Raw genomic sequence first — 13895 nt, 5'->3', positions numbered from 1 at the left:
TACGTTCCCTTAAGCATAACAAGGAAACCTTAACTGCTTCTGTGAATGTATTCTCAAGATTTTCTAGTAACAGGACGTTCTCCAATACTTCACAGCGAAACCTACTGCTTGTTATCACAGAACATTTCCTTCACAAGTGGGTGGAAAGAAGAAACCTTGAGCAAGGCGACCTGTCTGGGCCACAGATAAGGCAACAGGAACATGCTTACGCTGCAGTTGCACAGACGAAACGTGTTAACTCTCCACCACCGTTCAATGCTTCTGTTGGTTGGTTGGCTCTCTTTAAGAAGCATTATGAAGTCAAGTTTGCCCATTACCATGGGTAGATTGCATCAGCTGATGTCATAGCAGCAGAAAAATATCCACCTGTCTTTCAAGCTGTTGTGAAAGAGGGTGGTTATTGCCGAGACCAGATCTCCAATTGTGACGAAACTGGCATTTTCTAGAAGCGCTCACCTAAGACCACTTTTATTGCCAAGGATGAAAAGCAGGCAAGAGGTGTAAAGACTTCAAAGTGCAGGATTACAGTTTTATTCACAGCTAATGCAAGTGGAGATTTCTTCATGAAACCCATAGTTGTTAACCGTGCTGCCCGTCTTAGAGCCTACCGTCATGCCAATATGTCGCAGCTCAATGTTTATTGGACTTCTAATAAGAAAGCTTGGGTTAGGTCTTTATGCATTCATTGGTTTGACAAGCACTTTGTTTCTGATGCCCAAGAGGACTGCCGGAGGAAGAACATTAACTTCAAAGTGATCCTGATGATGGATAATGCTCCTGGACACACTTAAGTTTCTAATTGGATGCCTAATGTACAAGTTACCTTCCTTCCTCCTAACACCACATCGCTTTTGCAGCCACTTGACCACGAATTCATCAGTAATGTTAAACTTTTCTACTAATCAGTCACTCTATAAATACTTTCATTAGCAGAGACTCATTAGTAGTTACAACAAATCGAGGCAAAACTTGGACAGTGACCAGGCTCTACCAGTTAACCAGGAGGAGGGGGAGATGGTAAACGACCTGACTCCTAGCACCTCACCACCCCGCAACCGTGAAGTGTTATCAGTTTGTGAATTTTGGAAGAAATATAATATAAAAATGCAGTGAACAGAATTGTTGAGGCATGGCATAAGATTAATGTTGCAACAGTGCTACACACATGGAAGCCTTTGTTCGCTAACTCCGAGATAAGTAGGGCAGAACAGACCGTGGCAAGCGGGGAGAGGCAGTCTGTGGCAGCAACACTAATGGACACAGTGGAGGCAGCGCGCTCAATCCCAGCACCGGGATTTTCAGATGTTCAGGTTGAAGATTTACAAGAAATCGTTGGTCAACATCAGCAGCAACCAACAATTGAAGATGTGATGATGAAGAAGAACAGCAAGCAACACAAGAGGATGATGTTAAGCCTGGTGAATATACAACACGCCAGCTGACCGAGTTGCTCACAAACATCGCACATCTCTGTGAACAGCTAGAAGAATATGATACCAGGCCTCATCCTCAGAACCTTATGTGCTCTGCCTTTGACAAGGGTATGGAGAAATGTACGGCCTTGTACATGTCCCGTGTTAATGCTCGTCAGCAGGCTCTAATTACTCGGTACCTGCGCTAGGCCCAGCCTGTTAATGCCTTGGCAAAAATCGCTTTTGGAGATGATGATGATATTGAAGTACTGTATTGGGTGACTTACTGGTGGAAGAGCTGCCTCAAGACTTGAGGGACTTGATGCTGAGGTTAGAGGTGGTGTTGAGGAGGGAGCAGGGAGGAAGCAGTAACCAGCCCTCCCTGCCTCAGAACCCATCAACCAGCCCCGTCAAGCATTTCACCCATTCCATCAAGGTAAGTTATTCTACAGTACGAGTATAAATAAATATTGTTACCAACAATATAATATGTATGAATACATTACTGTAAAGTCATTTTCTTGGTGGATTGTAGATCATTATAGGGGGGTTTGGGTGACACTGCAGAACTGATTTTGCTTATTTTTATGTATTTCAATGTCACTTGTTTTGGGATTTTAACTTTCGCGTAGCTAAAACCAGTACCAATTAGTTGCGAAACATGAGATCCTACTGTATTGTATACCGACACAAAAAACAATACATCACAGCTGGTAACCTACAAACATAGTGACAAGTTTGACCGAATGATGATGGATAGACTCGCAATGAACAAGTTGCCGGTTCTGAGTAAAGACAAGAAATACACTGCCATGTTCGTAGAGTGATATGGTATATAGTTATTTGTAATAATAGTCGAGATAAGTTTATTTCTAGAAGCAGGGGTGCCATTTGCAAGGACGTCACCACCATCTCCGCAGACGGAGTTCTCCAACAAACTCACCGCTGCAATCGGAGGTAGTACAAAGGATGGCCTCTTCACACCCCAAAATGCCATATTTAGGTAGGTTTAATTTTTTTTTATGGTGTAACTCATGGACATTTCGTAAGTGAAGATATGTGCCGTGAAAAGCAGCTTGTGGACATAAAAAACTCCCATGTTCACACCAGCTCAGCTGTCATGTATTCTTACCTGGTTGACTTTCTCTTTTTTTTCGAGTGTATTTACAGAGTTATCAGTACTAAATGGAGATACAAGTCAATTTAGAAGTAATGACATTGTCTGGACTTTGTTTTGAGAAGGCATTGGGATATATCATCATTTATATTAATTAAAGGACAAAATTTTACTTTAACTACCATAAGTATTTGGATGCTTAGATTCGAGATAGGCTATACTGGGTAAATTTAAGTTTTGGTCATCCCTGAACTTAAACATGCAAACTATTTTTTTTTTCTGATGGCGTGCGATGTGTTATGAACGATTTTGACCTTCATTTCTATCGGAAATCACTAGTTTTGAGTTACTACCGCCCCCCCCCCTTTACCGGTGTATGTTAAGCTAATCTTATAACTTATAATACCCTAACCTAACCTAACATATGACCTTTATTTTCTTATGCGATTGAAAAATGTTTTGTGACAGAAATCCCGTAGAGATAATTTGTCTTTTTGTTTAAAGTACTTAATCCCATAGTTAGAATCTTAAGGTTCCCCAGATGACCAAAACCAAATTAATACCAATATTGTTTGTAATGTTTATACTATGAAATTTGTAACAGGGGCAGCTAATATCCATTGTATTAATTAATGAGCTCAGTAATATTTATATGTGTATTCAATATAGTATTACTGCATTGCACAGTATAGCACAATTAATTATCTAATAATATTTATTTACAGAGCTAATCAGCCAAGAAGGTTGGACAACTACTTCCAGGATTCATCAAGGCTGATGAAAGAAATTTACCAAAAGTAGATGTCTTTATGACGGTAAAGTATTATCAAGAACTCCGCCATCCAGCTATGAAGCATGTTAAATTACGTCCGTCATCTGATCATCTCAAGCCCATCCCCTGGCCATGGTCGTCCCTAGTCCTTCCACAACATTAAATACAGACATCAGTGACGAAAACTTAAATTTTCCAGACATGAAATAGAGAACAGTGGTGAAAACTTCCATGTTGGAGTTATCGGTCTTGTGCATTATTTTGGCACCCAGCAAGTAAATACACACGATGATACTTGAGCAGTTATTTATTTTAACCTAAAAATAAGGTATGCCTGTGTATATCAACATTGTATATGGCCACTTTTCCTGTATTTCTGCTGGTAACAATACATACACCACAGCTGGCTGCCTCCAGGCTCCTGCTTGGCAACTCGAGCCAACCTGTTATGTCTACAACCAATCACAGAGCTTTTCATAGTCAAGTGACTTTTTAGCTACTTTAACACTTATTTTTTACTCTTTTTGGCCCAATTTATTTAAAAATATCATTACCATAGTGAATTTAAGCATTTTCTTTACCCATTGACCTGCCATCTCATGATAAAATTCCGACCAACAACTCGTCCATTGGTCATGATGGCAAATCAGAAAAGTTATTACATAATGAACTGTCTTTATGAATGATACCATGTACTCAAATATATTATCTGAAACTGGAACACAGATCTTGTAATAGCTGGAACTTGTCAACGAGCACCATTATCACATATGACAATACTTACTTTAATGTTCTCCAAATGTCAAAGCAGATTACATTGAACCACAGCATGACTCCACAGAAGAAAAAGTACTTCACAGCACCTTAAAAGAGAAATATATACAGTATGTAAAAATTACTGTTCAATATGTGATAAAAAGTGAATTGCTTAGACAAAGAGAAGGGCAGTTCCTTGTGGGTAACATTCCTTCCCTCACCACATACAGTCTTGCAGGTTGTAAAAGCAACAAAGATTCTCATATCTCATTAAATTCCAGAATATCATAATTACAACTTTCCTGAACTTTGGAATTAAAAAGCTATCATTTTAAGGTTTGACCCCTTTGACTCCTCTCCCCTAAAAAAAAAAAAAAAAAAGCTTGATTCAAACTGCATTATATTTTAATACTGTACTGTAATATGATGCCTTTATACCCTTTTGCCAACTGCACTTACTATCATGTGAAACTTTAAAAAGACTTTATCATAAGATACTGGAAATACATGAATATGGATTATGATGACAAATGCAGTATTTAGAAATATCACATTGTTAGTGCCTCAAGTCATTAAGTATTGATTTATCATTCTGAAAAGTGTGAGTGGGTCCCACAGGCATGACAGCCCATTAAGGACTGTGGATGCAGTATGTTGCATACTAAGCCTTTTGTACACAAAAAGTCAGCATGGCATCGAGTCTGAAGTTTTAACTTACCTAAAGATACACAAGACACAAAGCTGATATCCAAGGAGAGAACTGACCCAGGCAGGAGACAGATGTTGTATAGCAGAAGAGATATCAAGAAGCAGATCATGTACTGTCCCTAAGGAAGAAACATTTTGTCAGTCTCCTAAACTTTGTATTCATAGCCTGGATCACAGATTACTGAATGGTCATCATTTACACAAATTATTCCTTACACAAGGTAATTAGCCTAATTTTGACTGACCTACTGTACTATAAATAATATGTTATACTATTTCTTTGATGTAAACACTCATGCTGAATGAGGATAGACATTTTGAATAATATAAAATTTTTAAGAAAAAGTAAGAAGCTATAAGGTTTTGAGTCAATAACTCCAGAATAATAATAAAAAAAAAGCATGAAAACTTGCAGAAAGTAAGTTATTAGTAATATAAAATATAACCTACCTGTAAAGACCTGAGATCCCGGACAAAGAAGAAGGCAAGAAGTGTCAAAAAGAGAAGTATGTGAGCCAAACCAACACCTGTCCAGTATAGCCCTGCCTCTGGCTGTTTCTTCTCCAGGCAAACATATACTTTTGTCCGATGAACCTCACATTCCTCAGGATTGTTGTTATCAAAAAACTGTAACGATACCAAGAAAAAATCACAAGTTACATACGGTAGCTGTTTACAAAACTTACGAATAAAGGTTACACTGAATACGACATTAAAGTAACTTTTTGAGATGGATATAATCCAAGTTGGATCAAAGGCCTTGTCAAATTTACCTAGGCTCCATTTTCATACTTCTTGATGTGGAACAAGTATCACTAAATGACTACCGGTATCGTTTAATAAAAATATACATTCAGTAATTTCTTTATTTTAACTATGTTGAATTTGTAATCCCAGACAAGTGTCAGTTAACACAAATACGTCCTTACCTTTGAAACACAATATTTTGACTGTGGAACAGGATCTAGCTGGATGTAATGTGGCATATAGGCTTCTCCAGACTTACTAAAAAATATTTCCTTTTGATAAAAAGGTACTGGATCATTTAGCTTGCACCTGAAGAAGAGTAAGATATCTTGTGAGTGCCGGGTAATAGTGTATAACCTCAAACATGTTCAGTCGCAGTCAAGAGTAATCATCCACTACTCTACTACCATAGCCATGAGCTCAATGTCTTTCGTCACAAGAGGATATGTGAGTAAGCTATTGGCAGGCAATGTGCCAGTACAGTACAGTATTTAACTAACCTACTGGTAGACTTCCTCATTATATTGTCTTGTGGTTTATTCACTCCTCAAACCCTATAATAAATATACTTTCCAACATGCAAGTTTCACGTTCTCCCTCCCTTTTGCAACACTGTGTTTACGAGTACTATAGATGGTGTTTCTTGCATGTACAATACAATACTCATTCTCTGTCTATAATACATCACCATTTCACTTCACAGTTTAATACTGTCTCCTACAACATGTTCTTTTTGAAAATAGTGTAATTAATGATGAGTTTGTCAAAATCTGTATTTTCTGTCATACACAACTTTTCTTTTATTTTAAATTATACTGTATGTGCAGGTCTACAAATTCGTTAAACTGTATTCTGCTATATACTGTACAGTATAATATATAATTATGATCATGAATTACCTTCACGTTCTGACTGCTACATTTATCCATGCTATTCTAATGAGCTCCCCCTTCATATCTTAACCCTTTCACTACAGGGATGCCATTTTTAATATTTTTTATGTCTTTTGCCATATGATTTTATTTAGCTCACAGGGGACACAAGGAGTAAATACATTCTTATAGATTGTTCTAGAGAGACATCCCTCATGGTACACTTCTCCTTGCTGCTGAACTGAAACATCCCTTCACATCAAGAGTACATTTCTCAAAATGGCTTGCCTTGTTGGATTTTAAACCTCCAGGGAGTGCTGTATACAGTAAAATATACAGTACTGTACTATAGTACTGTATAAAAGAATGTACTGCCAGAGAATATATAAAATAATAATTAAAAGCATCTTCAGAAAATAAGGTTACCAGTAAGTGTTGTATAAAATTACATTTAGATGGTTGCAACAAATTACAGAACCACAACTCTGAAGTCACATTCGTATTGCTCGGGGAATAAGAGGTGATTCATGGCACGCGAAAGACTATCCAACATTCAAATTGAGAACTGGTTACACAGCCTTCAAGATGGACAATTGCCTAAAAAAGCTGCCCCCCAGATATTAATTTTTGGTAAAAGGTCTCAAATAGCATCCTTACAGTGCACCAGTTAATAGTAAAGTGACCCCTTGGAGCATGACTCAATAAACATTATTTAAACCCCATTGTACAGCCAACACACATGTCTAAGCCCTCACCATTATGTAGATCAACATCCATGGACTCCTCCAAGAAGTCTTAATTTTGGCTGCTGTATTGATCACTACAGGTATTAAGCTAATACACTGTGGTGAATGATACCATAAGTTTCTGATGCACTAAGTTAAGTGTGGTAATTGTTTTTGTTTTTTTCTGTAGCATTAAATGGTGATATGAACATACCATCAGTAGGTGGTAAGTGATAATTTATCTCCCTTTAATATTAAAATACATTCCATTAAATTTGCTTGAAACAGTGTCTAGTGTATTACATGTATAAAATGACCCAAGTCTGCTCAGTCAATTAGCAAAAGCTAGTCTTTAAGAGCAGGCCTGGGTAAAGCCTAAAAATAACAGAAAAGTGAATCATAATTTTCCACACCCCTTCAAATGCATATTCCAAAACTGCCCTACACACACACACAACAAACTACTGTACATTTTCCTATCAAGGTTACAGCATATCAATAATAACCAGACAACATTATAAAAATATCTTACTTTGGAAACCCCTTGTAATAAAAGTGAGCATAGGTTTCTCCAGACAAAAATGGCTTCCATGTCCAGCTCTCAGGAGGGTTTGAGCAGTTGTTGAAGACTGTGTGAACTGTGTTCTGAGGACAACACAATGGTATCTCCTTGCCTGTTGGTTCATCTGTCAATATTTAAGTGTTAATATAGTTGTTTTATTAAACAGCATGTTAACCTACTACTAATGGATGAATTTTGTAAACATAGGAAATAAACTACCTGTACTATTTCATGGAATGAATAGTGCATAAAAGTCTTTTCTTACTTTGGTGCAGCAGTCAGACAAGTAGTGATCTAGTTCCTAGCATTCAGCAGTAAGTATACTTGTCCACCAAAGGGTTTTATTCATACACACTATTGTTAAGTAAAGGAAGAGGGAACCCAATCCTTCACTACAGTCAAGAGTTGAATCTATGACCAATTTCTAAGTGAATGTTAACAGCTGTGATCTCACCTTTAAAAGTACAGTATTACGTTTAAAAATATCTTTCCAGATTATTTTTAACTTTAAGGCAATACTGAAGCAGTACCAATTAAAAAGAGAAATATTCAAGCATAAAACTGTGTGTATTGTGTGTGTACTGTATAGTTGTGAACAAGAGACTTAATCTGAAGGATAACTAGAAGATGGAAGGGGAATATTAAAAGATTTTGAAATATTACCAAAACACACAATACCTAAATGCAGTACAGTACTGCATTTGTAATCAAATCAAAGGGAGGATAATAATATTGCAGAATTGTGTTTTGGGGATAAAATGAGCTTTTGTGAAAAATTCTGTTTCAACACAACCACTATGGCTATGTTATTTAAGCTCACAGGAAGTGTTCAGGTTTACTGTATAGTCCCACACTGTACTGTACTGTATTTTGCTTACCAATTGGAGGCTCACTGTGTGTTAGAAAAGTGGAATTAATTTTGGTGCTGTGGTGTATGATGATTGTTCCCATATAGCGTTAGTTGTAGCTGCCACCCTTACCTAGAGATGGATCAGCCATGTGACTGTCTGAATGTAGTGATGGGGCTGCAGGGATGGCAACATTATATTCATACTTGTAATCACCATAGGTGTAGTCATAGTTGTAAGGGTCCTCAAACGTATCAGCCCTCGCAACTGCTCCCAAGACACCAACAGCTACACACAAACACAAGTTGATACACCTCAATCTCTTCATGGTTCTTTGTGATATTTTTCTATACTATATACAGAATGTTTAAGTATATGTTCTTCACGTTTTTCTTCTCGGTAATGTTTCTTCTGGCATTATTGGGGTTCAGTCAGTGGAGGGGAGTTTGTTGCCTGAAAATATGAGAATTTATGAGAGAAACAGAAATAGCAATTAACTGGCTTCACACATAATTCAGCCAAGTACCAAACATAAAAATTAAACAACTAAAAAGGAATATTTCTAGACCCATAAACATGACAGCTCCCGAGTCAGTGCAAGAAGTTACCCCAAAGTTATTGTTACATCGATGAAGGTGATAAGCAACATCTCATTCTTAATAAAAACAGTCATAAATTCTTTTAACCGAGTCTAAATCAACTAATGAACAAGGCAATTACTGTAGCAATATTCCCCTTATCACTCAATGCTTACGCTGTGAGGTAATAAAAAATAATTAACTTGGTACTGTATACCTATCACCCTGCCAGCAATACAAGTTATCAACATCACCTTTACACACATCACAAAGATCATGATTTAAACCCCTAACCCTCATCTCTATTATATACAATACAATAATTCTGAAATTCAACCTTATCTTGACCATCAACTACATCCCCAACCACCACCACTACCCAATGCCAACTGCCTCCTCATCCCTTCCATATCTGGTTCAACTTTCCGCTATACATCTCATCTGCCTCAAACTTATTCCAATTTCAGTGCTGGAACTTTCTCACCACACCTCCCTACTACACTTACCCACTACCATCCACTGTCAACCTTAATAGTTATCACTTGCCACCTTCACAACCTCACCACCCACAACCATTATTACCAAACTTACAAACTCGTCAAATCACCACCAAAAACTACAGCCATCACCATAACCACAACCCTAGTCACTATCAACAACAATCAACTACCACGATTACCAGACAAAAACACCACCAACTATTCCCTCCACTAACCCCCATCCCTAACCGCCAGCATCAACATCAACCACTACTACCACCACTACCACTATCTATTCAACCAAGTCTAGCACCACAACAATACCACTGTCTTATCATAAATTTAACGCCATGAACGTCAAAATTGCTACGACTTAAAATGATGCTCCTTTACAGTGACCATCATCTCTACAGGCCGGGAGGGATAGCACTATATTCTTCCCTCAAGACGGTACTGTACTGACATTCACGCCACAATATTTTCTCATGCGGGTTCTCGTCTTGATTTAAATTTTTTCTTTCTTTAATTTGTCAAATTTTATCACATCTTTTACGCCAAAATTTAAACAGATTTTTTTACCAATTTACTGATATTCTAGTTCAAAATGAGGGTTAGTAAGTTTACAGTCTTATACTGGTTACTTACTACCCAACCCTAAACTAACCTAACTGAACCTTCCCAAACCTCAACTAACCTAAATTAACCTTTCAAAACCTCAACTAACCTTACTGAACCTATCAAAACCTTCCATAACCTAACTGAACCTTCCCAAACCTCAACTAACCAATGAAATCTCGAAATCGAATGAAAACTCAACAGCAATATTGGTTGTCCGCAACAAAACGACGGGCGTCGCACTTTTTACGGCTTGCTTGATGTGATTTTTTTTCTAAGCCTTACATTGGCTGTGGAGACAATGGGCGAGCACAGAAGCGAGTGGGTTGAAGGAATGAGAGGGGTGGGAGGAATGAGAGGGGTGGGAGGAATGAGGGGTGGGAGGAATGAGAGGGGTGGGAGGAATGAGAGGGGAGGGAGGAATGAGAGGGGAGAGAAGAATGAGAGGGTGGGGAAGAATGAGCGGGTGGGGAAGAATGAGAGGAGAGGGAACAAAGCTTAACGTACTGAATGACAAGGAATAATATCTAGTTGCTGCTGGGTACTGTGCTGCGGACCCCTCGAGTGTATAGGTACAGTACTTTGTTATATGAAGATCCACTTATTAGTGAACATTCTTGGTATGTACTGAGACACTATTGAAAACATTTCAACAAAAATCCTTCAGGTAAGAATATAGTTCATTGTATCGCACTGATTTTTTTTAAACATCTACAGAGCACAGGGAGTGATAAGATAAGTGGCATTGTCAAACCTATTCACAGAGGCGTTCCCTTGACAAAGACTGAGGGTATTTGAGGGAAGATAAATGTGAACCGACGTGAGGTTATACGACAGATACTGTACACTATGAAGTGGGGAGTTCCACGGAAAGCTAGTCCAAGGTATAAATAAATTTGAGTAAGCAGACTTTATGCAGACGGGAACTTTCAACAGAAGACGTGGGTCCTACATCCGTGAACCAGAAAAAGTACAGTTAATGAAACAAACATCAATCATTTATCATCGCACTGTAATTCTGCATCTGCATTTTTCTGGCTAAATAAACTTAAATTATCAACTAAACTGACAAAATAATTTTTTTTCTCTTTTCTGACGTATAAAGGTACAATACTGGCCACCGCCCACCATCCCATGGACGGGTAGGCCTGTGACCCTTATAGCATTTGAACCTGATCTTGGCATCACTAAGGGAGATAGATATTCGTGAACACCTTACAGGCCTACGCCCAAATAAATCTTCCAGCAGACAAGTACAGTATAGGTAGAGACGCCATATTAGGTGGCGCCCAACTTTTAATAACAATTAGGACAATCCAAATGACGGTGGATAAAATATTAGTTTCCACTCAACCAACAATTTTAGTCTTCATAAAAGAATTATAGTTTATGAATCCTCACACAGATGCACAAAACTCGTGATGAAGAGTATGCATCACGAGTTTTGTGGAATCGTGTTCACTCCACAACGTAATGTGGGGTTTTGAGATATTGGTTCACACTCAGGATGGGTTAGAGAAAGGAAACTCACAATGTGCTCTCTGTATATATATTGTATTGGATGTACAATGCAGCTTGGTGCTGGGAAGTGGCAGCGTGGTTAAAAGGTGGAGTAGAGAGCTGGTTGGGGAGCGTGCTCAGAGGACACACAGCTTGTGGAGCGCCAGTCGCCGGCGAGAGCGAGGGCCACCAGGCAGGAGCAGAGGAGGTGTTGCTTGCTGGTGGCTGTAGGTAGAAGAGGGCAGGTCACGGCGGGGTGAGGTCTTATATAGCAGGGGTAGGCGTGGGTTGATAGTTGACCTCCGCCTTGTTAGGCGGCGCTGGTTGCCGACCTAGACCACGAGACGTAAGCTGGGGAATTCGAAGAGGGTCGGCTAGTCAGCGACAAAGGCAGTTGAAGTTGAGATATCCACTACAATGTATAACAGTTTGGAATTGCCTAGTTTACTTAGGTTTAGTAAATTCTTGGCAAGATTGTTTATTAGCGCATAAAACTATAATTACGAATGACAACAATATCAGGAAAACTTAATAAAAACCTGCAAATACCATTCTTTATAATTTATACTATAGCGACTCTGTGTACACTACACAAACCCTTAACCAGGAAACATCTATAAATCAATAAACGTGAATGACTTGTTTATCTGATAATTCAAGAACTAAGGTAGAACAAAGGTTAAGTAATGCGATGCCAATGTGTGTGTGAGTGTGTGTGTCTGTGAGGGTTTCTTTCCGGCACACCTCCCTCCGCCATTGTTCGCTGGGTTGTGATGGCTGGAACGTCACCACAAAGCCCTGGGTCTGGAGGCCTCACGTTTTGACCCCAGACGCTTCTTTGTTACCCTAGTCATGTTACTTTTTGCCCTAGGCATGTCACTTTTTGCCCTAGGCATGTCACTTTTTGCCCTAGGCATGTCACTTTTTACCCTAGTACTAATTTCTACACGTCACGTTACGTTACTTTTTTTACCCTAGTTACTTTTTACCCTAGTCATGTTACATCCGTATATAATATAATAATTACACATTAGTAATAAGAATAATTCCCAGTTTATTTATGAGAATTTAGTAAATACTAATGAATCTCTCGGCAGTGATGTAAAGGTTAAAACATTTTATCACACAAGACCTTACGCGTGTCTACTATTAATCTCGACCCCACAAGCATAAGAACAGTTAAGTTACCCTGGTCTGTGCTTACATAAAATACGCTCAGTTGTTACCCAGTACACAGTGTTATGGTACCGGGTATGTGAAAGTTTTGCCTGGGTTGGTTTGTTAGGGTTAGCTTGCGTTTCGTCAAGATGAAAGCCATGAAAACAAAAACACAGAATTATTTTAAATATCGAAGTTGATATTTGTATTTACGACCTAAAATCCTGAACAAGACTTAATTTAAGGAATCAATCGAATGAAAACAAAAACCTGCAAGTGTTTGTTTTTAAAAATATCTTGGAACAAACAGTAGCGAAAGTCGTGCAACCTTTGAGCAGCATCAGGAACGCCCATTGATCTTCGCTTGTTTTTGTTCGGGTAAACACTGTGCCTGCTGCCTGACCTTGTTCCACCTGTTCGCTCCCTATTTAATATACTTTTTACATTTTCACAACTGCTAAATTACTATAACCGTTTAAAGTAACCAAAGTAATATCAGGATCGCCTTTAACATACAGTAATAGACAATTTCAAGAGTAATATTCAGAGCAGTATGAACGTGTGGATGACCTTGGGTGTGTACAGTATACATTCCAAGCTTCACAACGTTTCTTTCCGTAAATACGTAAGGATGAACACTCAATTGATATACCTTCAGTTAAAACACACTAAGAACATCCAACAATAGTTTCTGAAGTCAATTTAATCTATCAGCCAGGGTACAAATTTAAAGAATAGAATGTTTGGAAAGGATGGGTACATTATTTTAGTACTATAACACTTAAAATACGATGCTTTAACCCCATGAGTACGATGATTTAACCCCATGAGTACGATGATTTAACCCCATGAGTACGATGATTTAACCCCATGAGTACGATGATTTAACTCCATGAGTACGATGATTTAACACTTCGAGGACGACGATTTAAATCCAGCAGTCAGTTAAGTGTATAATCTTTCATCTTCAGTTACGAGTAATACCCATGGTGAGAACCTTTGAGAATCTGAGCCCAGGATATATATTTATGCTAGAACACGTCTTG

At 38.4% G+C, this 13895-nt stretch overlaps 1 protein-coding gene across 4 annotated transcripts in view; it reads right to left on the bottom strand.

Moving 5' to 3' along the window:
* LOC121875108 overlaps positions 1 to 13895 on the bottom strand; it is a 63161-nt gene that overhangs the window by 13081 nt on the left and 36185 nt on the right. For 3 of the 4 annotated variants that reach the window (XM_042379469.1, XM_042379468.1, XM_042379470.1), the window contains 6 exons: positions 8652 to 8972; positions 7642 to 7795; positions 5695 to 5821; positions 5216 to 5392; positions 4776 to 4884; positions 4086 to 4164 (listed from right to left, as the gene is read on the bottom strand). In XM_042379469.1, coding sequence (XP_042235403.1) covers positions 4086 to 4164; positions 4776 to 4884; positions 5216 to 5392; positions 5695 to 5821; positions 7642 to 7795; positions 8652 to 8847 — 842 coding nt within the window. In that variant the 5' untranslated portion in view covers positions 8848 to 8972. The remainder of the gene's footprint in view (positions 1 to 4085; positions 4165 to 4775; positions 4885 to 5215; positions 5393 to 5694; positions 5822 to 7641; positions 7796 to 8651; positions 8973 to 13895) is intronic. The other variant, XM_042379471.1, reaches the window with a different exon arrangement.

This window comes from Homarus americanus, unplaced genomic scaffold, assembly GCF_018991925.1.
Source record: "Homarus americanus isolate GMGI-L3 unplaced genomic scaffold, GMGI_Hamer_2.0 scaffold36970, whole genome shotgun sequence".
In the NCBI taxonomy this organism is placed as follows: Eukaryota; Metazoa; Arthropoda; class Malacostraca; order Decapoda; family Nephropidae; genus Homarus; species Homarus americanus.
Note: the sequence above shows the minus strand (reverse complement) of the source record. Positions and strands in the feature narration are given on the sequence as shown.